Here is a 14593-nt window from a genome sequence, read left to right as displayed (position 1 = left end):
ATGGTTTACAATAGCAAATACTTGAAACCAACCCAAATGCCCATCAATGATAGACTGGACATGTACACCATGGAATACTATGCAGCCATAAAAAACGATGAGTTCGTGTCCTTTGTAGGGACATGGATGAATCTGGAGACCATCATTCTCAGCAAACTGACACAAGAACAGAAAATCAAACACCACATGTTCTCACTCATAGGTGGGTGTTGAACAATGAGAACACACGGACACAGGGAGGGGAGCATCACACACTGAGGTCTGTGGAGGGGGGACGAGAGGAGGGACAGTCGGGGGTAGGGAGTTGGGGAGGGATAACATGGGGAGAAATGCCAGATACAGGTGATGGGGATAGAGGCAGCAAACCACATTGACATGTATGTACCTATGCAACAATCCTGCATGTTCTGTATATGTACCCCAAATCCTAAGATGCAATTAAAATATATATATATATATATACATTTTAAAAAATTGTTTGATTCCTCAGAAAATCTGGACAAATTTATTCCCATTTGGCCAGATCTTGTTAGTCACATACTTCATAAATTTTCAGCAGGCGCACTCCATTACCAAACTTGAAATTTAGACTGTCACACTGGTTATCATTCTATTTTCTTTTCTCTTCTTTTCTTTCCCCTTTTTTTTTCTTGAGATGGAATCTTGCTTTGTTGCCCAGGTTGGAGTGCAGTGGCACGATTTCAACTCTCTGCAACCTCCACCTCCCAGGTTCAAGCAATTTTCCTGCCCCAACCTCCCAAGTAGCTGGGATACAGGCACCTGCCACCACGCCCAGCTAAGTTTTGTATTTTTAGTAGAGATGGGGTTTTACCATGTTGTTCAGGCTGGTCTCAAACTTCTGCCTCAAGCAATCCACCCTCCTTGGCCTCCCAAAGTGTTGGGATTACAGGCATTCTGTTTTCTATGTTTAGGGAAATCTAGTTCTATTTACAATTCTGTGATTTTGGTTACCTGTCTTCACAAGAGTTATTCTTTTTTTTTTTTTTTTTTCAGATGCTCCTCACAAGCTAATGTTATTAGTCTTTCTCTAAAGAATCTTTAGGGGACTGCTGGATTGTGGATGAATTATCAGCTCCAAAGTGGCTGGGGTAGCCTGCAATGTGTTCACACATATTGAGAGCTGGTGTGTGTAAGGAAGGCACCCAAGATTTTGTACAGTCTTCAAAGCTATATGGGTGTCAACTTAGTGCATATGGTATTTTGTCATTTTTTAAACATTTCATCCCAAAATTGATCAATTTTTCCCTTTCTTTACATGATTTTATTCTAAGAAAAAAGGAAGCTATTCATAGAAAACAGATGGTACAAGCACCATTATTAGAACCCCTGGGCAAAGCTGAAGGCTATTTGGTGACTTTAATTGCAAATATCAGTTTGGTGTTTTGCTCATGGTAAATACCTTAAAAAACTTTTTGTAGTTTTAAAAAGATACTACCACAAAATTCATAAAAATATTCTTCTTATTTTCTTAAAATATACTTAACTTTCTTAGTTTACAAAAAAATTCTTCTCCACACTAATTTTTAACCATAAGGAATTATAGGAAGGAGAGTCTACCAGTGTAATTTGAATTTATTTTTTAATTGACAGTGACAGCACTAGCTAACATTTATTAAATGCTTTCCACATGTCAGACCACTGTCCTAAGTGCTTTACATTTATTAATCTATTCATTCTTCCCGATAGTTCTATGAAATTGGTGGTCTTTTTTCACTACTTGCTAAATGAGGAAACTGAGAAAAGGAAAGTTTCGATAATTTGCCAAAGGTCACATAATAACTGAGAGAGCTAGGTTTCAAATTCTGACTGCCTAGTTTTAGAGTTAGTATACTTTAACTTCTACATTACTTCATATAACTTATTGAGAGATAAACATAAAACCCTTTGAGATCTAGAAAGAAGAAAACCTAATGCGCCGTCAAGTAAGATCACAGGAGAAAAGCCCTTTACACTGAGCCTGTACATACCCAGAGCTTTCCAAAGGTTGTTCTAGTTTTAGTCATTTCATCTGAAAGGAGAAGAGCTTAGATTGCTAATCCCTAAGGTCTCTTCTTACCTGATGGTTCTGTGCTGTTGTCAGCAAATGCTTGCTTTGTTTTATATTTCTTCCAGGCACAGGGCTGGGCTCTGTGGGACTAAACCAAAGCAGAGCGCACGGACTACTTCTTCGGGGTGGGGCTCTTGATGATGCTCACTTGTGCCAGGTGAACCTCCTAAAGACCTGAATCCAAAGCCAGTCAGGTTGGCACCTGAAACCAACTCCCTTTGACACTGTAATTGACTTTCAAGTTTTAGATATGTTGGATTTTCCTGTTGCCAGAATGTATGTAAAAGAGTTTTAGAGTACCTGAGGCTCATGAAGGGATTAGGAATTTGGAGTGAAATGCTTCTTCCTCTAAAAATGTTTGAATTTAATTGCTATGGGAGAGACTCTTTGTTGTCCCCCAATATTCATTCTCCCTGTTTTCCTTCTAAATGGAGTCCTTGATTTTAGTTGGTCATATCCAGAATAATTATTACATTCTCCAGCCTTCCTTGCAACCAGGTGTGGCTGTATGACTAATTCCTGGCAATGAGATATAATAGAATTATTGTACGCAACTTCCAAGATGAAGTATTCTTAAAGTGAAAGATAACTTTTCAGCCGCCTTTCTTTCTGTTGGCTGGACATAGACATAATGACTAGAGCCTAAGCAGCCATTTTGAACTATGAAATGGAGGCTACGTGTTGAGGATGTGGTGCAATAAGACAAAGGAGTCGATGCCTTTGATGATATTGAAATTAGTTTTTCCAACTCTGAACCAGCTACCTTGAGTCATTCAATGTGTCCAGGTAGAAACTTCTCTGTATTATTTTTCTATAACTTACGTAACTTCACTATTGTTCAGGAACATTTGTCAACTACATCTGAACCTTATCTTAACAGATACAGGTGTCCTTGATGTAGTAAGTAGTTAGCTATTATTTGGGGTCTCTTGTTTATTTGTAAGTTAAGCCCATGCCTTCCATTTAGGACAGATGTAAATGTAGAAATAATACATCTGATACAGAGGTACCTGTGCCTACCATATTTCTTACAAACCAGAGTAGAATTTCGAACAAAAAATCCACTCTGCCGCTGGAAAAGATGACATGTGTTGTTGGGCACAATCATTTTGCTTTGTCCTTTCTGCTGTCAATTTCACCCCATTTTCAAAACTCATCCTGGATAATAAGCACAAAAGTAATATGAAGAGAAAGATTTACATGAAGTAAATGTGAATGGAAAAAACAAGAAGTTCAAAGTGGTGGGACAAAATGATAAATGTGGTAAGTGACTCTAGGAAGAAATTGTTGGATGGTAGGCATCCTTTTCAATGACAGATAGATGAATGGAAAACTTGGAAGATGCTCTCACAATGCCATTGCAAAAGTCAGCAAGTGATGTGGCAAAATGGAGTCATGCTTGACTTGAGAAGAACACCACTATGAGATGCTTTTCACCATAACAGCAATTAATGAGAAGCCCAGGAAGCTATTCAAGAACTTAAGGACTATGCAGATGAAAGCCCACCAATTAGAATATTTTACAAAGTACAGAGGAGCCAAGAAGCTTTTGAAACTGTACAATATTCAAAGTGATTGGCTTAAGTAATATATCTTCTAAATATATCTTTAGTAATATACTATGTCCCAAAGATTTCCCTAAAATATTCATGGACATCATCAGGGAGCAGGGCTACTGGTTACAACAGGTTTTCAGTGTAGATAAATGGGCTAATTTTGGAAACAAAATGCCTAATAGAACATTTTTCAGTAAAACATCTAAAAGGATGAATTATATACTCTTATTTGGTAGTATATTTGAAAACCAAATGTTTTAATCCTATATGAAGTTACTTGGATTTAAGAACAAATGATGGACTCACAAAAGTGCTTGTAGAAAATGTTCTAAATAGAGGAACTTCTGGACTGATTTAAAATATATGACTATCATTCGAGTTTAGTGAATCAGTTTTTGAAAAATATAAATTTGGCTGAGCACCATGGCTCACACCTGTAATTCCAGCACTTTGGGAGGCTGAGGCTGGAGGATTCCTTCATATCAGGAATTTGAGGCTACTGTGGGGCAACATAGTGAGACCCTATGTCTACAAAAATTTTTAAAATTTGGTAAGGTGTTGTGATGGGCACGTGTAGTCTCCAGTACTTGGGAGGCTGAGGTGGGAGGACCACTTCAACCTAGAAGGTCAAGGCTGTGGTGAGCTATGATTAGAATCTCTTCCAACCCAACATTTAACCTAGGAAGTTGCCTGCCTAAAAGGAATAAAAAAGGTTATTCCCCAAACATAAAGAAGGTATCCTTCCATATTACCATTCTGCATTTCGTATTATCACTAAAAGTAAGAGGCTAAAAGAACGACTCTAATCAATCATCAAGTTATTTAGAATGGCTTCTAGAATATAAAATATTATTATTCTTTATTTAGAGTTAATTTAGGTCTTGAAAAAAACATTTTAAACTTTAATATTAGGAAACAAAACTTAAGTTATATAAAAAAGCACATTGAACCTAGTGAATTTAAGATTTCTTCTTCACAAATATTTGAATCAAAGCACACACACACACAAAATACTGGGGAAAAGTGTATGTACATTTAGTCCCATGTATTTTATTAATCTTATCTAGAGTTTCATTAAATTTCTTTTCTAAAATTTACATAATATCAGTTATCATTCTTAAATTCTACTAGTGGACAAAATAATGTTTGAGGAATATAAAATTATTCTTCAAAGACTCAAATTCTAACATTTACCAGTGTCTAAAAAATGATAGCAACTGTCCATAAATAACAGCTATGTGTAAAGATGAATTGCGTTTCTAATCTTTCTGTTTTATTATTATTATCCTTGTGCTTTAAGGTCTGGAGTGCATGTGCAGATATTGCAGGATTTTTGCATAGGGGCACACATGCCATGGTGGTTTACTGCCTTCATCCCCCTGTCACCTACATCCGGCATTTCTCCCAATGTTATCCCTCCCCAATCTCCCCACCCCCTCTTATCCCTCCCCTAGCCCCTCACCCCCCAACAGACCCCAGTGTATAATGTTCCCCTCCCCGTGCCATGTGTTCTCTTTGTTCAACACAACCCATGAGTGAGAACTTGCAGTTTGGCTTACTGTTCTTGTGTCAGGTTGCTGAGAATGATGGTTTCTAGATTCATCTATGTCCCAACAAAGGACATGAACTCATCCTTTTTATGGCTGCATAGTACTCCATGGTGTATATGTGCCACATTTTCTTTATTCAGGCTATCATTGATGGGCATTTGGGTTGGTTCCTAGTCTTTGCTATTTTAAACAGTGCTGCAATGAACATACATGTGCATATGTCTTTATAATAGAATGATTTATCATCCTTTGGGTATATACCCAGTAATGGGATTGCTGGGTCAAATGGTATTTCTATTTCTAGGTCCTTGAGGAATCATAACACTGTCTTCCACAATGGTTGAACTAATTTACACTCCCACCAACAGTGTAAAAGTGTTCCTATTTCTCCATATCCTCTCCAGCATCTGTTGTCTCCAGATTTTTTAATGATCGCCATTCTAACTGGCATGAGATGGTATCGTAATGTGGTTTTGATTTGCATTTCCCTAATCTTTCTTTGGTAGAGCTTAATGACTCAGCAAGGCCTGAAGGTCTATGCTCATTTAAATGGCCTATTATTGACTGCAGCAAACCAACCTATATATAGAATATAAAATATTTTGCTCTGGGAAATGTTGAAAAACAAAACAATGCTCTTAGAATCTGTGTAGAACCTCTAATGATGTGCAAAAGAAAATCAGATGTTGGAAGCTTGCGATGTGGGTTCTAGTGTCAATTCATTTGGTCTGGATCTTTGGCTAGGAGCACCCCTTCGATGGAATAATCTCCTTCTTCTATAGAATTAGAAGACTGGGGATAGGGTGAGCAGCTTTCTTTACTCTGAAAGTCTTTTCCAGAATGAGAAAGTATACTTCTAGGAAGTATTAACCACTCAGAATATAAGGAGCAAACAAGTTTTGCCTTTCACAGCAAATTATAAGCAGCATGTCCTCAAAGTTACAGTATGAAGTATAAACAGTTTAGAAGTTCAAAATGTCTAAGTAGCAGTTTAAAGTAATTTAAAGATTAAGCAAAATGTCAAGTATAGAAAATAATACTGATAATACCAGTGAGAAAGTGCAGATACATGTATATCTATCCCTGGTTAGCATTTCAAGTCTTTTTCTGAGTGTGCCTTTAGTTTTAAGTCTATTGAACTCCCTTGGTATTCTCATTTTTCATGTTAACTACTTATTCTTAAATCCAAACCTTCATCCGTTCATGTTCAACCTTTTGCTGAAATCTTCCTTCTTTATTCCTACCCTCACTGATCACTGTTTTCTGGTTTCTCCAATAGGGGAAACCCCTCTGTAAAAATCAGGAGGTGTTTAATAAATCATGCTTTTCAATCATCTCACTTGAACATTTGCTTTTTTCTCTACTGGTGTACAAATGCTGAAAATAGTCAAGTCTATGAGATTGGGAGATAAAACAGTAGCTTGAGGGTAGATACTGGCTTAAGAATCTCCATGCAGACAGCTGAATAGAGCAGAGTGCACTTGGCAGCCTTTTCATCTGTTGATGTCCTCATTAGTGATCACTGAAGCTGGTTGTACAGGAAAGGTAAAAAGAATATTATATGCCCTTGCCTGGATGAATCACCTAGTCCCAGCTGGAATTTTTTGTTTCCAATCATTTGAACACAAGTGGGTGCCACACTGAGTCATCACCATGTAGGAAGCCAGCAAAGAACTGAATAAGAAGGTGAGATCTCAGGAAGCTAAGTACTTTGGAAGCTGGTGGTGGGGAGGAGAGAAGCTGGGAATACCTCCTTTGGGAGAAAGGCATTGATTTGGTGTGAGAGGGATAAGATGAGAGCTCAAATATGTGAGCTGTTGTACTCAGTGATAACTTTGCGACCCCATGTTGTGGTTTTTGTTGTCACCATAGCAAAAGGGGTTATCTTAGTAGTGAAGCTTTGGTTGGCCACAGGAGCAAAAGGCAGGGTGCTCTCAGGTCCAGGGAGGGGTGATGGGTAAAGAGATGGGGATAGAACTAGGGAGGCAGGTGGCATGACTGAACTTTCTGCCTGCATGAATGATGATGGTGGTTTCACTGGTGGGCTTGCCAAAGTGGACAAAATACAAGACCTGAACTACAAGAGTTGTGGCTATTAGATAGGCCAATAGACACATGATAAATGTTTTTAAGTGTGACCAGGGTTTTGCAGAAACATGCAAAGGTTTATGAAAGGTGAATATTTCTGCAAATTACATAGTTATCAATTAGACAAATGATTTTAATTAGAATAAGACTAACAATCTTCATCACTTCAAATGATGAAGACTAACTTCTTCATCATTTTCCTGCCTTCCACCATGTAAGACATCCCTTTACTCTTCCTTCATCTTCTGCCATGATTGTTGAGTCCTCCCCAGCAATGTGGAAATATAAGTCCATTAAACTTCTTTCCTTTATAAATTACCCAGTCTCTGGTATGTCTTTATTAGCAGCATGAGAACAGATGAATACATCATGTTTATCTTAAAACAATGGCCAACATCATATTTAACAGTGAAATCTCAGGGGCATTCCATTTCAGTCAGGGAGATGTGAAGAATGTCTCCTACCACCACTATTAGGTAATGTTCTCTTGGAAGTCCTAGTTAGTACATATGAATAATGAAAATGTAAAGAGAGAATTATCCTTATTTACAGATGATATGATTTTCTGACATTGGAATTCCAAATAATAAACCATATAGTTATCAAAAGTAATAAAAACCCATTAAGTTGGCTGCTATAAAAATATGAAAAGTATATACAATATAACGGCAACTGTGTGTGTGTGTATTGCCATTCACAACAGAAATAAAGTATGTAAAATGCCTACACATATAAAATACCATAGGACCTACAAAGAAACCCATAAAACTTTACTGAGGAACTCAAAAGATGCAAATTAAATAAATGTTCTTTCATGAAAAGTTTCAGTTATATAAACTATAAGTCTCCTGGATTTCAATTAAGAGCTTTATAGAATTTTTGGAGGAAAATCTTAAGTAATTTGACAAGAATTTCATGTGGCAAAATAAAAATTACATATTAAAGTGAGAGAAAGAGGAAGAAGAGAGAATGGGAAGAAAAAAATAACAGTGATTTTCTCTGGGTAAAATTATGGGTAATTAAAAAATTTTTTTCTTTGTTATTTTCTATATTTTTTCAAATGCTGTAAAATAAGCAAATAACACTCATATAAACAATTGTTCAAAAAAGAATCTTTTATCCCTTTTTGGGGGAATATAAGAGGTAATTGTCAGGTTACTAAAAATGAGTTCTATTATTCTTTTTCTTCACAATTTCAAAAGTTTATCTCACCATTTTTTAAAATATAATTAAGAACTTGGCTTAATGGACTAAATTGTATAAATGTTTTGTTATTGTGGGAAACATCATAAGTCATATTTAATATGTTACAGAAAGGAAAAGGAAATAAAACGATGTGTATATGATGTTAAGGCAATGACATTTTGCTGTTTTTATGAAATATGAGGCAGGCTGGCTGCAGTGGCTCACACCTGTAATCCCAGCACTTTGGGAGGCTGAGTCAGGCGGATAACCTGAGGTCAGGAGTTCAAGACCAGCCTGGCCAACATGGCAAAACCCCATCTCTACTTAAAAAAAAAAAGAAGCTATCCGGGCATGGTGGCAGGTACCTGTAATCCCAGCTACTCAGGAGGCTGAGGCAAGAGAATTGCTTGAACCCAGGAGGCACACATTGCAGTGAGCCAAGATCGCATCACTGCAATCCAGCCTGGGCATCAGAGCGAGACTCCTTCTCAAAAAAAAAGACACATGAGGCAAATGTCAGTTGAGTTTATTGTGGTCTAATTATTGAATCCCTAGTCTAATCACAAATGCAAATTTCAAGTTGCAAAACAGTTCTGATATCACATCCTATAGCAGTTTTTATTTTGTATATAACCTCAAGTTAATAATAAAATTTGTTTTCTTTGTTGGGAATATAGTAGTCAAGTTACCTGAAAAATAGTTTCTTATAATAAAAAGATTGTACGTGAGAAACCTGAGTGTAATTTCTGACTCTGCTACTAGCTATGTGGACTCTTAATATTCCTATTGTAAAATAAGATAACATGTTTGAATGATATATGAGACCTTTACAACTTTGTTTCTATAATTTTCAGAAGTATGACTTGTACATTAGCAGAGTAACACCTTTTTTGGTACTTTATTTTTTAACACTTGAACATATCTATTTTTTTGTTTTTTTAAGGTTTTTTTTTAATGTTACTTTAATTTCTGTGATACCTGTGCAGAATTTGCAGGTTTGTTAAGTATGTATACGTGGTTTGCTTATCCTATTGACTCATCCTCTGAGTTCTCTCCCCTCGCCTCTCACCTCCCAACAGGCCCTGGTGTATGTTGTTCCCCTCCCTGTGTCCCTGTGTTCTCACTGTTCAACTCCCACTACTAAGTGAGAACACGTGATGTTCCTTTTCTGTTCCTGTGTTTCTGTCCCTGTGTCTGTGTCCTCAGTTTGCGAGGATGATGGCTTCCAGCTTCATCCAAGTCTCTGAAAAGGACATAATCTCATTCCTTTTTATGGTCAAAAACTTACCCATCATTATCAAGTTGGCTTCATCCCTAGGATGCAAGGCTGGTTCAACATATGCAAATCAGTAAACATATTTCATCACATAAACAGAATCAAAGATCAAAACCACATGATTATCTCAACAGATACAGAAAAGGCCTTTGATAAAATTCAACATCCTTTCATGTTAAAAACTCTCAATAAACTAGATATCAGTGGAACATATCTCAAAATAATTAGAGCTATTTATGACAAACCCACAGCCAATATCATACTCAATGGGCAAAAGTTGGAAGCATTCCCTTTGGAAACTGGCAAAAAACAAGGATGCCCTATCTCACCCCACCTATTCAACATAGTATTAGAAGTTCTGGCCAGGGCAATAAGGCAAGATAAAGAAATAAAGCGTATTCAATTAGGAAGAGAGGACGTCAAATTATCTCTGTTTGCAGAACACATGATTTTAAATTTAGAAAATCCCATAATCCTAACCCAAAAACTCCTTAAACTGATAATCAACTTCAGCAAAATCTCAGGATACAAAATCAATGTGCAAGAATCACAGGCATTCCTTTACACCAACAACAGACAAGCAGAGAGCCAAATCATGAATGAACTCTCATTCACAATAGCTACAAAGGAATAAAATATCTAGGAATAAAGCTAACAAGGGATGTGAAGGACCTCTTCAAGAACTACAGATCACTGCTCAAGGAAATAAGAGAGGACACAAACAAATGGACAAATTCCATCCTCATGGTTAGGAGAATCAACATCATGAAAATGGCCATGCTGCCCAAACTAATTTACAGATTCAATGCTATTCCCATCAAACTACGGTTCACATTCTTCACAGAATTAGAAAAAACTGCTTTAAATTTCATATGGAACCAAAGTAACACATTTTAAGCATAAGTATCCCCAACATGAGACATTTTCCATAATTGCTACTCTAAATATAAATGGGTCACAATAAGGAAGGAAAAAATTATCATAAATATTTTTATCAAATGAAAATATATATAAATAAAAATAATATTAGTATTTGCTATGAACATGATGTTTTAAATTATCTACTAAAATCTTCTCTGCTGATACCTTATTGTAGGTTTCTGGTATAAATATCAAAATTTAAGCAAAAAAATCTAACATGCAATTCTCAAATTATGTCAAAGCACTGTTTGGTACACTAATAACTTCCTCACCACTGTGATACTGATATTAACATCTCAGATTTCATAATCCTATAATATCCAACATTATAAAAAATGCAACCTAATTTTCTTGAAGGGCTCAATGTTAAATATTGAAAGCAAGAATATTAGAAAAAAGGAATTAAACCGTATTTACAATACTAACCAGCTCAGCCTTGTTTTGTTCAATATCCACAGCATGTTTTCCCATCTATTCTGAAGATGCTGGTATCTCAAATGCCACTTCAAAAATATCTGTGCTGACTCTGTGAATTAGAAGTAAGGAAATAGTTAATAATTTTGTATTTATTCAATGTGGATTATGTAAACTAACAATTATTTATTTCCTGGTAAAACTTCCAAATTCAACCTGAAAGTATAGAATTTATGTTAGGTACAGAAAAATTAATAGAAATATTTTCTCCCTTCAAAAAGCAATGGCAGGAAATGATCTCATCTGTATGAATCATTCTAGGATTCTGAGCAAATAGAAGATCTTGCCCTCCTTATTTCACAGAACTTATTTGAAATTACGAAATGTTATTTCTCACAGGTTAGGAATTTAGTTTTTGTTTCTAAAAAAGCCCACAAAGCCACTCTTTGATTATTAATATTGCAGAATTCTATGGCTAAGCAAACAGAAAGATTATGGTAATCACTAATTTCAAAACTCTCAATGATAAGGCAATATTACTGGACCATAATAAGTTTAGGTGAATTGTGAATAGACTCTACTGTACTATTGAAGTCGGGGGCTGCATTGAGATGGACAAGGAAAATAGCTTATTAAAATGGTTTTAGTGCAAATTAAAGATAAAAACAGGAGATAAGTGCACTTCAGTAGCTCTTGATTACGTGAATTAAGGATTATCCAAGGTAAATCTTGTCTGCTTTTTATGACATTGTATCTTGCTTTAGGCTATATAATCATTAACAATGTACCTGGTTTATCTTAATATTTTAGATATGCAGGAACTAAGGGAAAAAAGGTCTTTGGTACTTCCTCCATTCTTCACACACAATGCAGCATGTAAAATTGAGGTGATGTTTCCTATCCACCTTAGAGTTGTTGCTCTCTGACTCTACCAGAGTAGCATTGTAGTACAGAGTGAAGAAAAATGACTCTAAAGATCCTCTTAGGTATATATTTCTTATAAGCCAACCCCTTTAAGGGGGTTAGTGGTATGCATTTCTAAAATATTAATAGACTTACACTCATATCCCAATTCAGACCTGTGTTTTTGTGTGTAATAGGTTCACTCATGAAAAATAGTATGTAACTTAATTTTAAGCCTGAGGACTTATTATTAAGCAAACATTACATGACTTTATGTCCCTGTTACTTGTTAATTTGTACCTCATGGCCAAAACACACCCTGTCTGATTAAGCCAGTGTTGCTCTGATTATATCTGAACCCACTACTATGTAATGGTTAAATAACTTGGAATTGTCATAATTCTAAATTCTTGGTGGTTTAAATCTTAGAGTAACAAAAAAATGAGACAAAATATCTTCTTAAATTAACATTAGGAACATACTTCACCATTTTTCTTAAAAAAAAAAAAATGTAGCCTGGGCAAGGGACTGTAGCTCATGCCTGTAAGCCCAGCTCTTAGGGAGGCTGAGGTGGGTGGATCACACGAGGCCAGGAATTTAAGACCAGCCTGGCCAACATGGTGATACCCTGTCTCTACCAAAAACACAAATATTAGCTGGGCATGGTGATGCATGCCTATAGTCCCAGCAACTCATGAGACAGAGGCAGGAGAATTGCTTGAACCTAGGAGGCAGAGGTTGCAGTGAGCCGAGATCATACCGCTACACTCCAGCATGGGCGATGACAGAGTGAGACTCCATCTCAAAAAAAAAAAAAAAATAGCCTACTACATTTCATTAAAATGATATATGACTTCTCAAAAGCAATAATGAAAGTCAGAAAAACAGTAAAAATTATCTGCACTGTAGTGAGTTGAACAATTACTGCCAAACTAGAATTCTCTGCTCAGCAAAACTATCCATCAAGTAAAAAGCTAAAATGAGATCATCTTTAGTTAGACAAAATTTGAGAAGGTTTATCACCAGGAGACACTCATTAAAAGAAATGCAAAATGTTAGAAAATGCAGGAGAGAAATCTCAGTTGGAAGGTTTGAGATGTAAAAAAGGAAAGTTGAGCAAAGAAAGTATCAAATATGTGAGCAGATAAACATTGACTGTATGAAAAACTATTAATAATGTTATAAGGGATTAACAAAACATGATGGAATTCAGTAGCAAACGACAGCCAGAATCTGTACATTGGAAGAGGGGTACATGGAGTTGAAATATCTGAAGGTTCTCGTGTTAAAATTTTGTAGTTGTAGTTGTAAAATTTTGTAGAAAGTAAAAATTTTCAGTTTAGTTGAATACTCACAACAATGAATAAATAAATTGTGGTATAATTAGACAATGATATACTTTTCACCAATTAAAATGGATGGACCATTGAGAAACATATAAATAAACATGAATATCATAAATATAATGTAGTGGGAAAAGTAGAAAATGAAACTGTCTTGTTTACAGGTGCTTACATAAGTGATGCAGCTATAGAGAAAAACAAGGAATTGATTAAAGCAAAACTCATGGTAGTGGTTATCTCTCAAGGGAAGGAGAAAAGCAGAATTGGTGCTGGACAAAACAAGGAAGGGCTCTGGGGGCTCTAGAATATTTTGTTTTGACCGAGTGGTGGTAACTGGACTATATTCATTTAATAAATATTAACCACACATGAAAATTTTTCTATGTATTCTATATTACATGTTAAATAACATGTTAAAAATAAGGACTTGTTGATAGATGTTTGTGAGCTCTAATGAAATTCGTATCACACAAGTCATTTTGAATTTTTTTCTATACCCTTTCTTCATCTCTCTTCATAGCAGCTCTTTGACAAATAATATGGAAGGCTTTTTTAAAAAGCCATGGTCTTTAAAAAAATATTTTTCATTTACAAATAATTGGATATCTTTATTAGCTGGGTACAATGTGATATTATGATACATGTACATGTTGTGGAATGGCTTAATCAGGCTAATTAACATCTATCACCTCACATACTTATCATTACTATGTGGTAAGAATATTTAAAATCTATTCTTTTAGTAATTTTGAAATCTATATTACACTGACTATATATATTGTTTATTTATATATGGATATACATACACATTATTAACTATACTCACCATGCTATGCAAAAATCAATATAACTTGTTCCTCCTGTCTAATCAAAATTTGTACTCTTTAACTAACATCTCTTTTACTTCCATCCATCTTCTTCAAACCTCACAGCTTCTGGTAACAAGCACCCAACTCTGTACTACTGTGAGTTCAACTTTTCTACATTCTGCATATAAGTGAGGTCATGTGTCATTGGTCTTTCAGTGTCTGGTTTATTTCATTTAGCATACTATCTTCCAGGTTAATCCATGTTGTCACAAATTACAGAATTTTCTTTTTAAGTTTGAATCATATTTCATTGTATGTATATACCACATTTGCTTTATCCATTTATCCATTAATGGAAATTTATGTTGTGTCCATATCTTGGCTATTGTGAATTATGTTGCAATAAGCACAGGAGTACAGGTATCTCTTTGACATACTGATTTCAATTCCTTTGGATATGTGCCCAGAACTGGGTTGCTA

General features: G+C 35.6%; 1 protein-coding gene across 1 annotated transcript in view; it reads right to left on the bottom strand.

The window, feature by feature from the left end:
- RAB27B (RAB27B, member RAS oncogene family) overlaps window positions 1-14593 on the bottom strand; it is a 308125-nt gene that overhangs the window by 259066 nt on the left and 34466 nt on the right. The window contains exon 2 of the mRNA XM_078348194.1: window positions 11071-11170. Within this exon, the coding sequence (XP_078204320.1) occupies window positions 11071-11105 (35 nt within the window). The 5' untranslated portion in view covers window positions 11106-11170. The remainder of the gene's footprint in view (window positions 1-11070; window positions 11171-14593) is intronic.

The sequence above is a fragment of the Callithrix jacchus genome, chromosome 13 (assembly GCF_049354715.1).
Source record: "Callithrix jacchus isolate 240 chromosome 13, calJac240_pri, whole genome shotgun sequence".
Lineage (NCBI taxonomy): Eukaryota > Metazoa > Chordata > Mammalia > Primates > Cebidae > Callithrix > Callithrix jacchus.
Note: the sequence above shows the minus strand (reverse complement) of the source record. Positions and strands in the feature narration are given on the sequence as shown.